General features: G+C 33.0%; 3 protein-coding genes across 7 annotated transcripts; 1 reads left to right on the top strand and 2 right to left on the bottom strand.

Moving 5' to 3' along the window:
- Nucleotides 1–1,936: 1,936 nt before the first annotated feature.
- Nucleotides 1,937–4,396, top strand: LOC109802682 (retrovirus-related Pol polyprotein from transposon RE2). The gene has a single exon (XM_020364096.2). It carries the CDS (start codon nucleotides 1,937–1,939, stop codon nucleotides 4,394–4,396), a length of 2,460 nt encoding a protein of 819 aa, XP_020219685.2.
- A 1,339-nt stretch (nucleotides 4,397–5,735) lies between these two features.
- LOC109800558 (xyloglucan-specific galacturonosyltransferase 1) lies at nucleotides 5,736–7,675 on the bottom strand. The gene has a single exon (XM_020361338.3). It carries the CDS (start codon nucleotides 7,524–7,526, stop codon nucleotides 5,874–5,876), a length of 1,653 nt encoding a protein of 550 aa, XP_020216927.1. The 5' UTR covers nucleotides 7,527–7,675; the 3' UTR covers nucleotides 5,736–5,873.
- A 1,606-nt stretch (nucleotides 7,676–9,281) lies between these two features.
- Nucleotides 9,282–14,479, bottom strand: LOC109801185 (multiple C2 domain and transmembrane region protein 7). 5 transcript variants are annotated; one of them, XM_083066580.1, is made up of 4 exons: nucleotides 14,217–14,479; nucleotides 14,010–14,110; nucleotides 13,577–13,639; nucleotides 9,282–12,612 (listed from the first exon to the last, which is right to left on the bottom strand). In XM_083066580.1, the coding sequence occupies exon 4, from the start codon at nucleotides 12,539–12,541 to the stop codon at nucleotides 9,515–9,517; it is 3,027 nt and encodes a 1,008-aa protein (XP_082922706.1). In that variant the 5' UTR covers nucleotides 12,542–12,612; nucleotides 13,577–13,639; nucleotides 14,010–14,110; nucleotides 14,217–14,479; the 3' UTR covers nucleotides 9,282–9,514. The 5 variants fall into 5 exon arrangements, with proteins under 5 accessions (XP_082922706.1, XP_020217784.1, XP_082922704.1 ...); XM_020362195.3 differs by having other exon boundaries at nucleotides 14,015–14,110; XM_083066578.1 differs by having other exon boundaries at nucleotides 14,032–14,110.
- Between the last annotated feature and the right edge of the window lie 4,333 nt (nucleotides 14,480–18,812).

Genomic DNA, 18,812 nt, shown 5'->3' with positions numbered 1-18,812 from the left:
TTAATTAATTAATTTTGACACATATTAATTAATAACTTTTTAAATATGTTTTTAGTTCATTAAATGTAAGTTAAATTTATTTTTAGTCTTTTAAATTTAAAATTAATTTTTTAGTCATAAATTTTTTTTGAAAAAAAACTTCTTTTCAATCGCGTAAATGTCATTAATGAATCATCTTCAAATAAAATTCACCTAATATTATTAAGTGAATTAGTTAGGCAAAACTTATTAAGTACCTATAAGGAAAAATATCTCAATAAATCTTATTAATTATCCATTGTTAACTCAATCTATTCCATAAATTTGACTAATATTGTATAACTAACACAATCTATCTCGTGAATACTATATCTATACTATCAAGTGATGTTACAAGGAACTAAAAGAAGGTTTTTTTTATTAAAAAAATAATTATAAAGATATTAAAAAAATGAAAATTTAAATTTGAGAGAAAAAACAAAATTTTCCTGAATATTTAAGCCTTAATTTCAATCCATAACTTTATGTGTTCTGATAGCTATCAAATTTAGAGAACAAAGTGACTAATATATTAAATTTAAAACCAATTAAACTGAAAGTTCGATTTCAGGAATTGAAGGAATCAAATTATTTGATGGTTCGTAAACAATTGAAATATACAAGTAGACTTCGTAGGCAATGGTTGCCGTTGCTCCCAACCTTAAAGATTTTAATATTATAGATGATGTAGCACACATTTAATAATTCATTTCACGACAATAATTGTGTTGCTGCAGTAGCACGGGACAATTTCTCTGAAATCACAGTCTACACAGGCATTTCGTTCACCATCAAGGAAAAAAAAAGGGGTAGTGTCCGGCTTCATATGACATTTATTACGAGGAAGAACTAGCAAGTTTGGTTCACGTTTGAGCAGTGAGTAAGAATGAGATAAGCAAAACCATTGTATATGTCGAAACGAACCTTATGCCTACCCAAATTAACATCATTAAAAAATTCAGAATGTTCAAAATTGTTCATTTATTAGGCTTCCCACACATTTTATTAACAGGGTTAGGCCTAGAGCCAAAAAATAGACTCTAGAAGTTGATATTTCAAAAGAAGCAGAAGAACATCATGAGTTTAGACGAGAAGGAAATCGATGATGTTCGTCCACAGACCACAGAAGAATGAGTTTGGTATCTTGCATAAATTGGGACCTAATTTTGACTTGTATCAAAAAGATCTAAGAATGAAATCAGTGAAATGGGAAACGCAGCTTTGAACCGAGTACAAGCAAACTCCACCATCTCTTCTTTAGTTCCTGGCTCCTGAACCCCAAACTGATTGCATGGGAATGCCGGAATTTCAAGTCCTACATAAACGAATAAGAAGAGAGACCCTTTTGATTTTAAAAACTATCCATGGTTGGTAAATATATATCAGCGTGAAGGAACTATAACAGGAGACATAAATCAAACACCCATGAGAAAAGCATACCTTTTCCTTTCTATTGCTCATACAATTGATTCAGCTCTCTGTAGTTTGAATTAGTGAAGCCGCATCAAATATAAATATTATGTATATATATTACAAGACATATAGGAAGAAAAAGTAAAGGGCATGAAAAAGTGCGTAAGCATAACATGTAGTCAAGTAAGTACCAGCCATTGTGAGACAACATTTACAATGAGAAGGACCTTTCCTTTGTGTAAAGGGAATTTGTCAAACTGGTAGTTAGTTATCTTTCTGTTACAGTTTGTTACTGTTGATATAATTGATCAGTTTTATCTCTTATCTCTTATTATTATAATGTATAAATACCCCTCTTGTACTCATTCATTCAAATAATCAAGATCATTCTATTCTCTTCCTTTTATGATCACAAATTCTAATTTGGGGTCCAGCCCCCTTAACCTCCTCTAATGGATCAAGATATTACATAATATTCATTGATGCATTCTCTAGATACACTTGGATGTATTTGCTTCAAAATAAATCTCAAGCATTTACTGCTTTTCTTCAATTTAAATCTCTTGCTGAAAAACAACTTGGAACAACTTTAAAAGCTTTACAATCTGATAATGCAAAAGAGTATCTCACCTTTACTCCTTATCTTACTAAACAAGGGATTCATCACAGATTGACTTGTCCTCATACACATGAACAAAATGGTACCCCAGAAAGAAAGCATAGACATTTGACAGAAACTGGTCTCACTTTATTGGCCTCTGCCTCTCTTCCTTTAAATTTTTGGGGAGAGGCATTCAGCACTGCAGCTACCATAATAAATTACCTTCCTTCACCTGTCCTTAAAAATATAAGTCCTTTTGAAAAATTGTTTCATCAAAAGCCAGATTATAAATTCTTGAGAGTCTTTGGATGTGCTTGTTATCCCTTGCTAAGACCTTATAATAAACATAAACTTGCTTTTCGGTCACATATGTGCTTATTCATGGGCTATAGTTCTCAACACAAAGGTTATAAATGTCTCTCGCCTTCTGGAAAATGCTACGTCTCTAGACATGTCATATTTCATGAGTCAATTTTTCCTTATAAACTTCCTGCCAACCCTTTTGTCTCTGACCATCCTCCTCCCTCTTCCAAATCTACCTCCTCTAATCCTTTACTCGTTTTATCTCCTACTACTCAGAATTTCCAAAATGATAATGATCCAACTGATTCATTACCTAATGTTACTTTACAGAGTAATCCTAATGAATCTTCTACTGTAGTTGCCTCATCTCCTATTGCAGGTTCTGTCACTCAGAATACTCATCCAATGACAACTAGAGCCAAAGTTGGTGTCTTTAAACCGAAAACTTATGTTTCTTACAAAGAAGGAAGCTATGATCACACTATTGAACCACATACTGTAAAGGAAGCAATGGCCAAGCCTGAATGGCTCAAAGCTATGAAAGAAGAACATGACGCACTTATCAAAAATGATACATGGTCCTTGGTGGATCCACCTCCTGGGTGTAAGCCCATCGGCTGCAAATGGGTGTTTAAAAGCAAATTTAATGCTGATGGAAGTTTTCAAAGGCACAAGGCCAGATTGGTAGCCAAGGGGTATCATCAAAGAGAGGGTTTTGATTTTAAAGAAACTTTTAGCCCAGTGATTAAGCCAGCAACAATTAGAACTGTTCTAACACTTGCAGTTTCTCAACAATGGCCTATTCATCAAGTGGACATCAATAGTGCCTTTTTACATGGAAATCTTCAAGAAACTATATATATGACTCAACCACCAGGTTTTGTTTCATTTGACAAACACAAGGTATGCAAATTACTTAAAGCTCTTTATGGCTTGAAACAGGCCCCTAGGTCTTGGTTTCATAAGCTCAGTATGACTTTAAGGTCCTTGGGATTTAATTCAGCCAAGAGTGATACTGCACTTTTCATGAGATTTACACCTACCTCTAAAACCTATGTACTAGTGTATGTTGATGATATTATCATCACCAGCTCTTCCTCTTCTGAAATCATCTCTCTTATTGCTCATCTTAACAACAAATTTTCTTTGAAGGATCTAGGTCCTCTTCATTATTTTCTTGGCATTGAGGTCCAACATCATTCTGATGGTGGTATTCTATTGTCTCAATCAAAATACATAAGAGACCTACTTCATAAAACAAATTTGTTAGACTCTAAACCTCAGCCAACTCCCATGGTTTCTGGTTTAAAGCTTACTGCTGATGGGTCCTTTTCAGTTCAGGATCCCACTCACTATAGGAGCATTGTAGGAGCTCTTCAATACATCACTGTGACAAGACCTGAAATTTCATTCTCTGTTAATAAGGTTTGTCAATTTATGCATAAACCACAAGAGCATCATTGGAGGGCAGTAAAGCGGATTTTAAGATATCTCCAAGGATCAATTACATATGGCTTGCACATAAAACCTTCACAACAGCTACATATCATGGGTTTTTGTGATTCAGATTGGGGTTCAGATCCTGATGATAGAAAGTCTACCACAGGTTACTGTGTGTACCTTGGACCAAATCTTGTATCATGGTCTTCTAAGAAACAAGTTGTTGTTTCCCGAAGTAGTACTGAGGCTGAGTACAGGGGACTAGCTGCTGTCACTGCTGACATTTTATGGCTGCAGAATTTGCTCAAAGAGTTGCGTGTTCCAGTTGCATTGCCAAGAATTTATTGTGATAATTTAGGTGCTGTCCACCTTACTGCGAATCCTGTCATGCATTCTCGCACAAAGCATTTTGAGTTGGATTTGCATTTTGTTCGTGATAAAGTCCTGTCAAGGGAGCTTGTTGTTATTCATCTACCTGCTGAATTTCAGGTTGCTGATATTCTCACTAAAGCTATTTCGAATCCTCAATTTACAACATTTAGATCCAAACTCAAGGTTTCATCAGCTTCCACCATGAGTTTGAAGGGGGGTGTAAAGGGAATTTGTCAAACTGGTAGTTAGTTATCTTTCTGTTACAGTTTGTTACTGTTGATATAATTGATCAGTTTTATCTCTTATCTCTTATTATTATAATGTATAAATACCCCTCTTGTACTCATTCATTCAAATAATCAAGATCATTCTATTCTCTTCCTTTTATGATCACAAATTCTAATACTTTGATTAACATCATTTCCCCTTGCATCCTGCAAACAAACAAACGTAATCATTAAATTAAATGAGAGGTCCATATGATTACAACAGGAAAACCACGAAGAAACAACACTATGTTCATTTTTCATTTCCAACTATCTCATTCTCATTTTCCTTCCTGTGTTCTTTTGGACTTTGTAATCAAACCATCTCACTGTTGCGTTGGAGATGAAACCAAGTTTTGGGCCCTCATTTTTTCATCTTAAAAATCTGTCATGGTTGAAAAATATAACTTATCTTGTTTATAGGGTCCGGCAAAAAATAAAAAATAAAACAATTAAAAACATTATTAAAGAAAATAGTTTTAGGCTCCTACTAACTACTCTTTCACCAGTCCACCTAATAATTTTTAATGAAAATGACTTATGCGAGATTATGTATAAGTTATTTTTGAGATTATGTATAAGTTATTTTTGGAATTTTTATTTTTATTTTTAATTTATTCTGGCCAAAAAGCCTAAGCTACAATCGTTAAAACAAACAAAATGTAGTTAATATACAAAGATTTACAATTAAATATCTTTTTAATCCACATAATAATGTAATATTTTTTTTCTTTATTTTTTCTTCACTTTTAGATTTTGTAATTTTTTTCCTGTCTTTTCACTATTTATGCATGTCAAATATCAAGTGAATTAAATTTACTTCAAATAGTCTCCATTTAATAGACACATTATGCAAAATGGTGAAAAAAGTAACAACAGTAATAATAAATTCTACAAGAACCATAAGTTAAGTAAAAATCTTTTAAAGACCAAAAATGAAAAACAAGTATATAACATGAACAACAAGATATTTAATTCTAACTTTATGATGATTTATGAAGTTCATTTGTTAAATTTGTTTCAATAAATGAAAGTGTTATTATAAGATCCATACAGAAGTTATAAAATAAAGGCTTAAAACAATTATAATAAATTGCATCTTTGGACTTGATCTAAAGCTAGCTCCCTAAGAAGCTATTGTTAATTTGTCGGTGATCAAGTACTCACCCCCTTGATGATTAGTAGGTAAACTCGAACAACATTTATGACTTGAAAAAAATTCCTAATGTTAGTGCTCATATATATGCTTCAAAGTAGAGGCAGATAAACTAAATAATAACATCGAGAAGAAGTTTAGGTAGATCGATCAATTAACAAGGAAAAAAAATAATACTCTCGTCTGTTGCACTTTACTATTGATGAAAGATCGTTACAAGTATTGTTAGTGAGTAATTGTGGAAAGAGCAAAAAGGAAATCAAAACACTACATAGGGTATTGAATGTAAATAAACAGAAGAGAGTCAATCCTTGTGTGCTTCATCTAATCTGCTAACCCTCTCAAGCAGATTATTCATTGTAATAGCAAATGCGTCCTGAAACTTGTCAAGCTCAGCATTGTAATCCCCATATAACAATCCAGGCAATAGTTCATATATAATATACCTCCTCATGTTTTCCCTCTCTCTTAACGAAATATTGCTTAGCCTCTCCACAATGTTCACATTCATTTGTGTCACCTCTTTTTTGTCCATAAACACTGAGTACTTGTCATGATCATGGGGTAAGTGCCAGGGATATTGGTAATAGGCTGTGAAAGGATCAAAGAGAACTGGGATGCAACCTGATATGAGTGAGTCAAACACAGATTTTCTTGTTGGACTATCCCCTGGTGGTTGCAAACAGAACTCAGACTCCACAAAAAGTTCTATTACTGACTCAGCCTCATCACACTTTGAAGAACTACAATTCAGAAAATGACATTTATCATTACCAAAAGAAGTGCATTGGTTGATTAATATTGACCTTATGTTTTCTTCTGCATCAGCACGTGCAGCCCCAGCAAAACTAACAAGGTGTTTGCGATTTGATCTCATGATTTTCATTTGCCAAGAGACTACATCATTGCCTGAATGTGGATGGAAATTAGTTGGATGAGGAATTCCAATGTCATTCACATGCCACGGTTGGCGTTCAATCAAGAGCTTAATGGGGTTTTGCATTTTCTCAAGCTCTAACAATCTAGTACCCCAAAGAGTTTCACTGCTTCTTCTAAAATCCCACGAAATCTTGCCCAACACAAACACATGATCCTTACCTGAGTTCCTTTTCCACGGTCCTTGACTCTCAAGCCACTTGACCAATTCCAGACCCAAACTGTCCTTGACATCGTTTGACACGTTCTTGAAATGCCATCTCAAGATGTCCAAACCACCATAGAATGGAACATAGAACAACTTTGCACCCTTTTCATCATAAACCCTGCATGGATGCTTCAAGACCCTCGAATGAAAAATGAGTTCCAGTGAGTACTGGTGAGTCTTATGCCATCCTTTGCCAAGGTTGGCTATTGGCTCACCCAACCCCTCGTTACTCAAATAGCCGCAGAAGTTTTGCCATGGAACCATGTCACGGCATTGACCCACCAAGTCTTTGTTAAACTTGGATGGCAAATCATATACGTATATTCCTTGACCATCACAAGTTGCATAGTTTTTGTTTGACCTCCATGATCGGTGGACCTGCAATTGTTCCTCCACTACCTTAACAGCACTTGCAACCCTTTCGTCTCTATCATTCATATCTACTCTATTTCTAGTAGTAACCAGACGTGGTATATTTGGAAACTTACCAGTTTCTGTTGCATTACCGTGACCAATTCCAGGGGTAATAATAGAAGTATTGTTGTTTGTGGAAGTTGGGATTTCAAAGGAGGGATGTGTACCTGCAGATAGACAATAGAGGCTATTGAGCTTCCTTGTGGAAAAGCAAACATGAATGATGTTTCCTGTTATTAAGGTGGAGAAGGAGGACCACAAGTAGATAAGGATTATAAGGAAGACTAAAGCAGAAATTCTACTAAGAAAGTTGTATAGGATTGTAAAGCCAAAGTAAGATTGTTTAGCCTCAAGTTTTTTAGATGATTTTGGTCTTCTTCTGGATATAGACACTGCCATTTTCTGGGTGAGAACAATGTGGTATACCTTCTGGCTTTTATATTGTAGAGGGAAACTTAATCATGGTTTTCTCACCTAATACTTTTTCATGCAAGCTCGTGGGAATTTTTCTTGATTAAGTTATATGCACATCGAGATTGGAATTAGGCTATATTATGCGGTTATACTCCCCGATACACGGTTTCAGATTGAGATCGGAAAAGTCGACATACGTAGTATCAAATCCATCTTAGTCTTACGCTTTTTTTTTAAGTTACTCCCAATAAGCGTGACTTCCTACAATTGCCACGTTTATATTATTCAATCGTTATACCATTTCATCTATCATCTACCCAAAAAAAATAATCCATTTCATTTATCATGCAAGCATGTAGTACTTTTCCCTTGAATAAATAATAATGTGCACGTCGTCTAGTCGTGCTCCTAGACACAATACGTTTGCAGAATGGCATATTTTAGTGGTAGTTAAGTCAAAATTTATTATTAGCAACAATTATTTAATAATAATAAATTAATTATTTTTATTTTATTATAATAAAAATATTATTAGTTAATAAATAATAATTATTAAAAATATATTTATGTTATATAAAAATTTATCATTAATAGAAATTATTTAATAATAATAAATTAATTATCTCTCTTTCATTATCTAATAAAAATATTAATGATTAAGAAATAATAATCATAAAAAATATATTTATTAGAGTAATTATTGAAAATGATCAATAAAAAAATAGTAAGAATAACTTTTAATTTATTTGATTGAGAAAAATTTAAGTAACGCATTAAAGAATATATCAGTAGATAATAATTCTCACCTTATAAACTAATTTTGTATGGTTGAATTAGACTTATAATACATTATTCTAAGATGATATCAAATTGTCCACCATTTAGACTTGAGGAAATGTATTGAAAAAAATTCAATATATAACTAAAGAACAACTCTCACCTTACAAGTCTTACACTAAAGATAAGATAATTAAAAAATATATAAATTAAGAATCTTTTCTTAAATTTTTAGTGATAATAGTAAAAAATATTAAATATCAGCAAAAAAATGTCACAAAAATGCATACATTTTTTTCGATTTATTAAGATACAAACAAAGTCTTACATTAATAAAAATAAGAAGAGAGATAACAATTTATAAAATATACATATATTTTAATGATTGAGAGGTTTTTTAGACGATAATGAAGAGTAAAACTGTAAGGCCTTAGACTCAAAATACACTATATCTCATTATTGTGAAGTTGTGTGTGAAATAACCTTAACAAAATTATAATCTTCCTCTTGATAAATATAAATACCCCTTCATGAAAAATAATTGTCGATAACTACTTTATCAACTGTTTATGAGGAAATACCAATAAAATATTTTGTAATCATTTTTATTATCATTAAAAATAATATTAAATATCACTGAAAATTCATTTTGTTGTAGAGGGTTGACATTCATAATGCAATTATTGTTCATCCTCTCAAAGAGGTGGAACATGATCACTCGGGTGGGCTATTTTTCAAATGTTTGATTTTCTGAGTAGTCAAAATATTGTTGATCGCCATACCACTCTTTTCAACAGTTTTTCCCTAGTTGTAAAAAAACGAAATTAGCATCAAATGAAACAGGTATTCAAGATAACTAAGTGATTAAAATCATAGTCTCGATCTGAATTTTCCCAAAACTCTACACTGGTTAAGATCTTGACTCGTAATTACATGTACTAGAGCAAGTCAAAGACCAAAACATTTGAAGAAAGATAATTATATTCATTCAAGTCAAGTCTTACTGATTTGCAGCTAAGCAATCAACATATAAATTAGAAGTCCTTCTCAGTTCTCAGCTTGAGCATGGTAGAAAATAACATAAATTATAGCCTTACATAACAAAAACAAAGTAAATACCAGATAAAATAACAAAAGGGAGAAAACCTGGTTTTGAAACATCACTTACACTACTACTACACACTCGCAGCATCTCTCTACAACATACTGTCTGTTCTTGCAGGCAGGCGCCGGAAAAAGTTGACTGGGGTACATGGCAGCCTGTGGCGAAATCTTGGATGCCTCATGATGTAAAACCCTGCCAAACCAGCCACAGCTTGAAAAGGAGTAACATACAGTACAAACGCAGATAAGAGACAGAATGTGATGAATATGGCTGTAGCACGTGGATCTCTCCAGCTTAACAGTGCCTGAATCCTCTCTCCCTGGCTGGCCAAATCACCAACCACTGTTTGAATCCTTCCAGCCACACTCCTCAAACGATCATACCTCATTCTCACTAGCTCCGGGTTTCTGCTCGTGGGGAAAGTGTCAAACTCTTCATCTAACTCATCCTGGTGCACTGCCTCAGCCTGTGAGATTCTTGTGTTCATGTGAGGAGGGTACCTTGGTCGATACCTGAAGTTCCACACCCCTATCAGAAACATGTAGAGGAAAACAGTTGGCAAGATCAATTCCGGGAAGCAAACAAGCATGAGAAACAGCACATGAACCAGCACTGTTGTGATAGGATTCCTCCACATGCAGATATCACCAAACCACTTCCCAACTGCAAACACACCAGAGAAGACAGTCATGAGCCTGAAGAAATTCGCCTTGCTTCGCCGCATGCTCCAAAGGTGTGAGTCTACGTCTGACATGTATTCCACCACTTCCTTGCGAAGTGGTGGCTCTGCTCGGCCTAGCCGTGCCGCCAGTATGTTCATTGCTTGGTGGCGTAGCATGTCTAGCTGCGTCACTGAGAAAGGCCTTATGTAGTGCATCTTTGGCAGCAGTGGCCGTGAGTATAGGTAAAGCATGTTTGCAAAAGAAGTGCATGAAAACCTTATTGCTAGGTGAAGTTCACCCATCTTCTTAATCCCGGTTGCGTGAAGAACCAACAAAGGATATGAGTGAGTATAAATCCTGCCTGTTTCAAGAGTAGAGATGCGAATTCTTACCTTTCCAATTTTCAAGTCCTTTGAAGAACCATTACCCTTTTCCCCGATTTGGCTGTTGTCAAACACACCAACTGTAAGAACTGTGGCGTGATCAAAAACCTCCCAAGTGTATTGCTCGTTGTACTTTGGACACAGATTATCAACAATGGTTCTTGTTCTGACCCATTTGTGACCATATTTTGCTACACAGTATGTGTCAGATGTGCCCCTACTATCCCTTGTTTTCATTGGGGGGAGACCTACAGCATTCAGCACTCCAAGTTCTAAAACACCAATTGGAGGCTTCCACAGTTGCTTTGCTGTAGGGCGGAGATCGCTGCTGTAATGAGTCGACTCATCAAGAACATGATATCCTCCATCTAGACACAAACGGAGCTGAATTCTGCTTGAGAACTTTTCTTTCTTCAACTGATCAACATCTATAGCAACTGGCTTTTCTAAGTTGAACCATCGAGAATGAATGATTCTATCATCCGCACGCCTCTCCACAAGGTTCAGTGGTATGATGACCCTCCCAATGATCTCATCTTTTCCGGGACTCACCCGGTCTTCAACCGAAATGACTAAATGATCTTCAAAAGGTTCAGCAGCAACAAACACAAGATCCTCATTCCAGAGTGCGCTTAGTGTTCTGGCCGGAACTGTCTTTGTTTTCAGCACTTGGTTTCCAATCTGCACCTTGGCATACACATCAGGGAAACGCATTTTCTCTGTAGGAACCAAGTCCTGTGCCTCCACCACATTGACACGCACATACCATAATCTTGGTGCATGATAGACCTTTGAACGCATCACTGCAGAGATTGCATGTGTGCTGTCAACAGGTGTGGCTGCATCTGAATGCCATGCATCAGAAAAAGCCTCATCTGCTTGAGTACCAATCCAGACAGCAAGCATCAACTCACCTTTTATCTTCTCCCCTTTCTTGTCCTCAAGGCGGTACCACTCTGGTGCCAAAGGGCTATCTGGCGGTACTCTCAATGGAACCTCATTTATGTCAAACCTCACAATGCCTACAAAATCATCTTTTATGAGATCCTTGTCCTTGATCACAACATCTAGTACGGATGCTTGCATCCGGTCCTTTGAAAAGGCAAACACCTGATTCCATTCAGGACTTTGATTCTTATCAAAGTGTTTAGTGATACCTTTGTAGTTGCCAATTCTCACCTCAACAAATGGATCAAGACTCCCAGTAACATCCATTGCAGGAAGCTCACGGGCTTTGACAACCCTGACATACAGAAAGTACATCCTTTCCACAAGATCATATGTACTAGCAGTCTTGTCTTTGTGAATAACTCGACCCCCAACAACTCTTCCCCCGCCAAGATATGGACTTGTTTCCTTCAGTGCAAAATCGACTGGTTGTACTGATGTGGAAGTGCGTACTAGCCTCATAGGTTGTGGTTCAGATTTCATTTGATCAGCTTCATACTTTGTTACATAATGAGTATCTGCAAAGCCAGAGGAATGTTGTTGGTGCTGGTGCTGATGATGGTTTGCGTTAGGGAGATGATGGAATGTGTGTCTTGACTCAACCTTTTCATTTGGCAAACTATTTGTCATTGAATTTACAGGTGCTCGAACTTCTGCATGTGCTGAGCTGGGATTGTTTGTTGCCATGGACTCAACTGTAGGAGTTGGAACAGATGATTTTATGGTTGAGTCATTAGTGATGTAAACTTTAAGGCCAATCTCTCCTCTTACACGAGAGAACATACCCCGCTTTTCCAATGGATAGTGCATGACAACTGCATCACAGTAAGGGACAAAAGAAGTCCCAGTAAGGCTAGCCTTGCCGAGAAATGAAGTGGAGTTAGTAGCCTTGGCATGGCAGTGGACATAGACATCAAGTGTGAGATAGTGAAGATTAGAAGGGTCAGATATATTGAAGTAGAAGCTCTCATTCCAAACAGGGTTAAGATCCCTTTCCTTTATGGTCGTACGGAACTTTTGGCCATCGAAGTACAGTTCCACAAATGCATTGGATGAACCTTGTCCATCTTTAGGTAATAGATTGTGAGCACTAACCACATCTACCCCTAACTTGAAGTTGTTCATAATTGAATGCGGTAGTCGGGTTTCTGTATCCAATGAGATTTAAGCGAGAACTGAACGATAATTGTAAATACCTACAAAGAGAGGAATAAATAAGTGACGACAAAACAACTGAAATTTCAATTATGGGACAAAGCTGCTTGACTAGACGAGTATAAATCTCACATGACTCTCTAGATGCATATTTTTGTATATTTTGCATTTTGCATTTACATACATAGCAAAACATCTAAATATGTGATGATTAGATTTAGCCTCGGTCCAAGAAGGTGATGAGCGTGGCAAATACAGGGTTGACCATGCATCCATACAGCAAAGGAAAACTATGATAGTGATGAATAACAATCAACATAATTAGATCAAAGTATAAAAACTGAATATATCTATTATGACCCCGAAAAAAACTGTGCAACAGCAAATATATATGTATTAATGCATATTTCCATGCCCAACGTAATTAGATCAAGAGGTAAGCTACTACTCTACTAGGAACCTAGATGTTGCGGAAGATAGAGGCACTAACAAGAAAATAGTAAAAGGGTATCAACGTCCCTCCTGTAAATTGTGACTTTGTGAGATGCGGAATAAAAGAACAGGTGGTGGTATATTGGTCAAAAGTATTGGTTGTACTAAATCATTCAAATTTTCATTTTTAAAACAAATGCCTCAATCATGTTGGGAAAATTTTCAGGAAACAAAAAGAGAATAATAAACTAACTAGTGAATAAGCTTCTTTTCTCAAGTAAAAAGCATGTAACACGGCCAATCCAATGTCTTCATTCTCATATCACACTATATTTGCTGTGGCAAAGTAAAACATCTGCTAGTTCCACAGAAAGGCTAAAAAAGGCAATAGGAACATTTAAAATAAGGTACAGAGCTTGCATGATAGTGTATTATTTAGGAGAGAGGGGCTATGTAGCAGTTACTGTTCACAAGACGAATCAAAAAATATATTGAATGAGGGGGAAAAAATCTCAGCAGCAAACATCAGTTCTAATGGAAACAAAGAAGGGGGTTATAAAACTGATACATCACCTTGGAGAGCAGATTTGCAGGGGATCTAAACGAGTAACAGGTTCAAGAAGATCTTTGCTTGTCCTGTTCAGTGAGCAATAGATCAATGCAAAGCCACTAGAAATAAAAGTAGAGTTGGAAAGTACCAAAATCTGAGCAAATATGAAGGATTGGCAGGAAAAAAGAAAAATGGGGTCAACATATATCTCTTCATAAATCAAGCTCATGTGCCAAACCCTCCCGGAACTATTTATGTACACGCATTTAAAGAAACCAGCATGTGGCACTGATTGCTTTTTCAGCTCCAAGTTAGTGATCCATTAAATACGGCACACACACATGAGCTTTGCGCAGGTGAAGGGACTCATCCCAAAAACTTAAAATAATAATAATAATAAATGTGACTTACGACAACATCATGCATGATGCAGCTAAAAAATGAAAACTAACTAACCATACCAAGAAAACCAGCAAACCTGAATCACATTAACCTTAAGGTCCTTAACCTTCAAAAATCATTTCAGATTTTGCTGTTACTAGTAATAACAGTGAATGCTGCAAAAAAGAATTAAAGAGAGAGAGAGAGAGAGAAGACAGTATGCATGAGATATGGACTAGGAAATGGTGTTGGTTCTTGAAGCACGAGCTTAGTTGGGAATACCTCGTTTATTGAAGAGGCAATAGCATAGTGGAAGTGACAAGGAGGCAACAACAAGAAGCGAAAAAAAAAGAAGGGTGTGTTGGAGTGAGGGAAGGGAGAAAAGAAGTGGTTGGTGCATAGCTTAGAAATAGAAAATAGAAAGGGTGGTTGGTGACCCCAATCACAATGGCATTGCATTACTCAGTTAGTTTACTATACTAGTGAGTAGTGAATGGGCACATCACAGACACTGTCTACGATGCATGGTGCTAAAGACAAAGGATACCCGTGTTTCTGTTTCAGTTTCTGACTTGTCCTTCTTGTCTTACTAGTTTCGTTTCTCTGGTAATGCTATGCGGACCACTTCATCCGGAAATGTTATATGTCAGTATGTACGAAATCACACATCACATCCCATATCTAAGCCACATTGCAGATTTGCTGCACGCTCCTAGCATTCTAGTTTTTCTTTTCTATAAATCTATTTCACCTTACCCACTTCCAAAAAATATATAATATACCATTTTGTCATATTTATGAGATTTTATTTTATTTAAATTTTGAATAATTTTTTCATTATTTTATTTTTTATATTTTATGTCTAATTATTCAATATAATCTTAACAAATAGAATTGTTATTAGATAAAATTTGTTTAAAGTTTTAAATTGATTATAAATCTATACATAAATATTATCTTCTATAAATTTTAATGAAAATCTATCATCTTCAATTTTAATTTCAATTTATTGCAAGATCCAATTTTTTCATATTTTTTCGCAAAATATTTCCAGCACAGCTTTAAGAATCATTTTCAACAACTTTATGTATCATATAAAAAATTAGTTAAGATTAGAATATAACACTAGCTTGCTCCATGAACTATTGTCCTTTGGGTACTGCTTAGAGTAATAGAATTATATAAATATTCCTTAAAATGATAAAAATCATGCTACATTGTCTTTGAAATGCTAAAAATCGTTTAAGTTAATCCATCAATATTAATAAAATATATTAACGGAGTAAAATGATATTTTTTAATATTTTAATAACTATTTGTATAATTTTATCATTTTAATAAATATTTAGGAGAGAAAGTACTACTTTATAACTCATTCATCTATTTGGTTATAATATAAAGACTAGGTTGTGAGTTATTATGTTATCATCTCAAATTTTAAGAGATTATAAACACTCTCGTATCAACATTTTTGCTTATATAGCATGTTTTTCTCATTTTACAATTTGTTACACTTTTTTATATTTATTATTATTATTATTAATTATTATTATATAGAAGGTAATACTTTTAAATTATTTAAATGTAAAGATTGGATTGCATATTATGACATTATCTTCTCAAATTTTTGGAGATTATAGACTCTCGCATTATCATTTTTACTTATGTGACATGTTTCACTCATTTCACAATTTGTTACATTTTCTTTTTATTATTATATAGAGGATAATACTTTTCAACTGAAACTATGAAAATATTTTTTTTATTTGTTATTAAACTTTCATTGAAAACTATATATATCATTCTATGAATCATCTCATTCTCTTCATCCGATCACCTCCTATATTCTCTCAAATATCTCTTTCTCTTTATCCAATCATCTCCCATGTCAACAATAGATTTCTCTTCTATTTTATTCATCATTTCTTCTTCTTTTTTCTTCTTTTTTTCTCCTCTTTTTACCTTTTAATCATTTCATTTGTTATGAGGCTAAGTCCAACCTTACATAAAGGGGGTTAATGATTGGGTTACAGGGAAAAACTAAATGAATTGACAAATAGTATCATATATTTCAATTTATCACATTGTAAAAAGGATATTGTGCTTAGATATTCTTAATGATAGTTATTCAAATGTAAGAAGATATCTATAACTTTTTAATATTTTTCTAACTAGTGCAAATTCATATCATGTTCTTGAATTTTATAAAATTATGCACATTTTAGTTCAAATAAAAAATTACAAATATGTTTTAATTATTGTATTTTGAGCCAATTTTGTTAGTTTAGTGACCCTTAGGAGTAATTGATTGGTGCAAGTGCAGGCTACCACAAGTTGATATAAAAATTTCATAATGAAAGGTTCAACAAAAAAACAAGATAAGATATCATTTATTTCTTAATAGTTTTTCTTGTAAGGGACATCTTCTCAAAACGTAATTTAATGTCATTATTGATTCTTCTTTTAATTTGTTGTTAGAGTTCCTTTCCTTTTTTGTTTTTCCCACTACATATATTATTTTAATTGTAATTGTCAACCTTTATAATTTAAAGAAATAGTTGTTAAGAGAAATATCACACTATGAGCACTTGAATGAATTATTGTACTTTTGATTGAAACTTAAAAAAAAAAGACAATAACATATAATAGAACTTCTTGTGTTTAATTCAATTTTAGAGAAAAGAGCTCAAAACATTTCTCTCCATTGTTCATTCACCTCTAACAATGATCATTATTTTTGAGTTGTTATACTTTTAATACATATCCATTATTTTATTAACCTATATTTTTTTTTCTTCTCTTTTTGTGTCATTCATATTTGTAAATATTTTTCATTTTTTCCACTTTCATGTATCACTCATATACAACACTTTCAATAGTATTTTTTTTTTATGTATTAATCAATATTCTACATCAATCATTTTTTTTATATTTTCTCTCCCTCTCTCTCTTTATTTCTTATTTTGAGTATGTTCATTAAATTTCTTTTTATAAAGGCACTTTTTAAAATAAAATAAGTACTTTCAAAATTTTTAATGTGTTTATCTAAACTTTTTTTTTTAAATAAGTAATTTTCTACTTTTTTATAAGCAACTATTATTCACTCCTTAAATAATAATTATTTTTTTTTAAAATACTTGTTTACAAACTCTTCTTTTTAGTTTAAACAAACAAATCCTTTATCTTTTTTCTCCTCGCACCACATGTATTTTGTATATTTGTTTTCCTTTTTGAGGATTAAGATACATACTTTTAATTATTTTGATTTTTCAAAATTATTAACCTTGAATCAAATAAACATGTCATGTGTAGTAGTTAATACCAATTATATTATATAATGTTATAATTAATATTGTTTAATCAATACTTTAAAATTATTTTTAATCCATAGTTATACATATATTAATATATGATTGTATTGATTTGTAATTAAGAGACTAAATTTATTAAATTATTTATCATAAAAATAATAGTATGTAATTATTATTAATTTATCATTTAAAAATATTATAAATTTACAATAACAAATCAACAAACATTTAGTCAAAACTAAAAAATTAGATTTACATGTAAAGAAAATATAAATACATGTATTAAATATTTGAAATAATATATAACTCATACAGATGGTGATAGTATTTTTTTTCTTTTTTCCTTTTTTTTCGTAAAATGTTAACACAAATTATCTGATAATTTAGTTAAAAGATACTTACTCTAATAACATTTTAATAAATGTTAAAAAAAATATGAAACGCATAGTAGTAAAATTTTTAAACATAATATGTAAAAGAAAATATTTAACAAACATTAATAGAATTGTAATACAATTAATTTGTATGTTTTTGTTGAGAGACAATAATTTCTAATCATTTTTTAGGACTAAATTCAATCTTATTCTCCTTGAAATTAGTCTCGTATTTTTTTTTTGTAAAGATAAGAAAAATTATAAAGATGGTCGCAATGAAAATTAAACCTAGGTCCTCATGCTTCTAACTACCCTAATCCCTCTCCATCCAACCATTAAGCTAACTCTAGTAGTTTAATTAGTCTTATATATATATATTAAAATTATATATGCATATACATACATATATAAACTTAAAAATAAACTTGAAATCAAAGTCATAAAATATACAAAATGATGGAGAGAGAGAAGGTTGCTTAAAAAATGATATAAAATTATTTAAGTTATTCTTACACTTTATCAAATAAAAATAATATATATTACCAAAAAAAATATACTTTAGAGGAAAAATAGTTCTACTAAAATGTGTTGAAAAGTTAATGTAAAAGACGTGTTCAAGTAAAAGTTTGTCAAAAAAAATATAAAATATTTATAAAAAAGTTTGTCAAAAAAAACAAAATATTTATAAAAGAAAAGGTATGATGACAGAGAAATTAAATGTGAAGAGCATAAAATTTAAAGGCTATGTTACATAATTTAAAGGAATTACATTTGAAATTAATAAATCAATTAATGAAAAAAAACGTTTCAACGTAACACTAATTTGAATAATTTTACCCGCGCATGGTGTTAATATCTAGTTTATTCTTAAAATTATGAAGATGTAGAATTTAGTATAAAAAAATTTGTGGAGCGCGTAGTGAGGAGGAGACAGATACTGTAATAAATAGCAGCATGGGCCATGGGGTGACCCATTCAATCTGGGCTGGACGTAGTGGGCTTCATTTACTTCGTAATGCCATCCCATCCCCCCAATTTAATTCGGCCATTATTAATACAACAATCTCCGTGTGCATATCTGTCTTGAATCCCCTATGCATGCACATCATTAATACAAATTATTATATTCAGCTTTTTTACCAGAATAAATATTCATTTTCTTTTTATTTTTGTCTTCCAGACTTTCAGGGTAT

Source organism: Cajanus cajan, chromosome 11 (genome assembly GCF_000230855.2).
Source record: "Cajanus cajan strain Asha chromosome 11, NIPB_CcT2T_4, whole genome shotgun sequence".
NCBI classification, from domain to species: Eukaryota; Viridiplantae; Streptophyta; class Magnoliopsida; order Fabales; family Fabaceae; genus Cajanus; species Cajanus cajan.
This window is presented reverse-complemented; position numbering and strand designations above follow the sequence as displayed.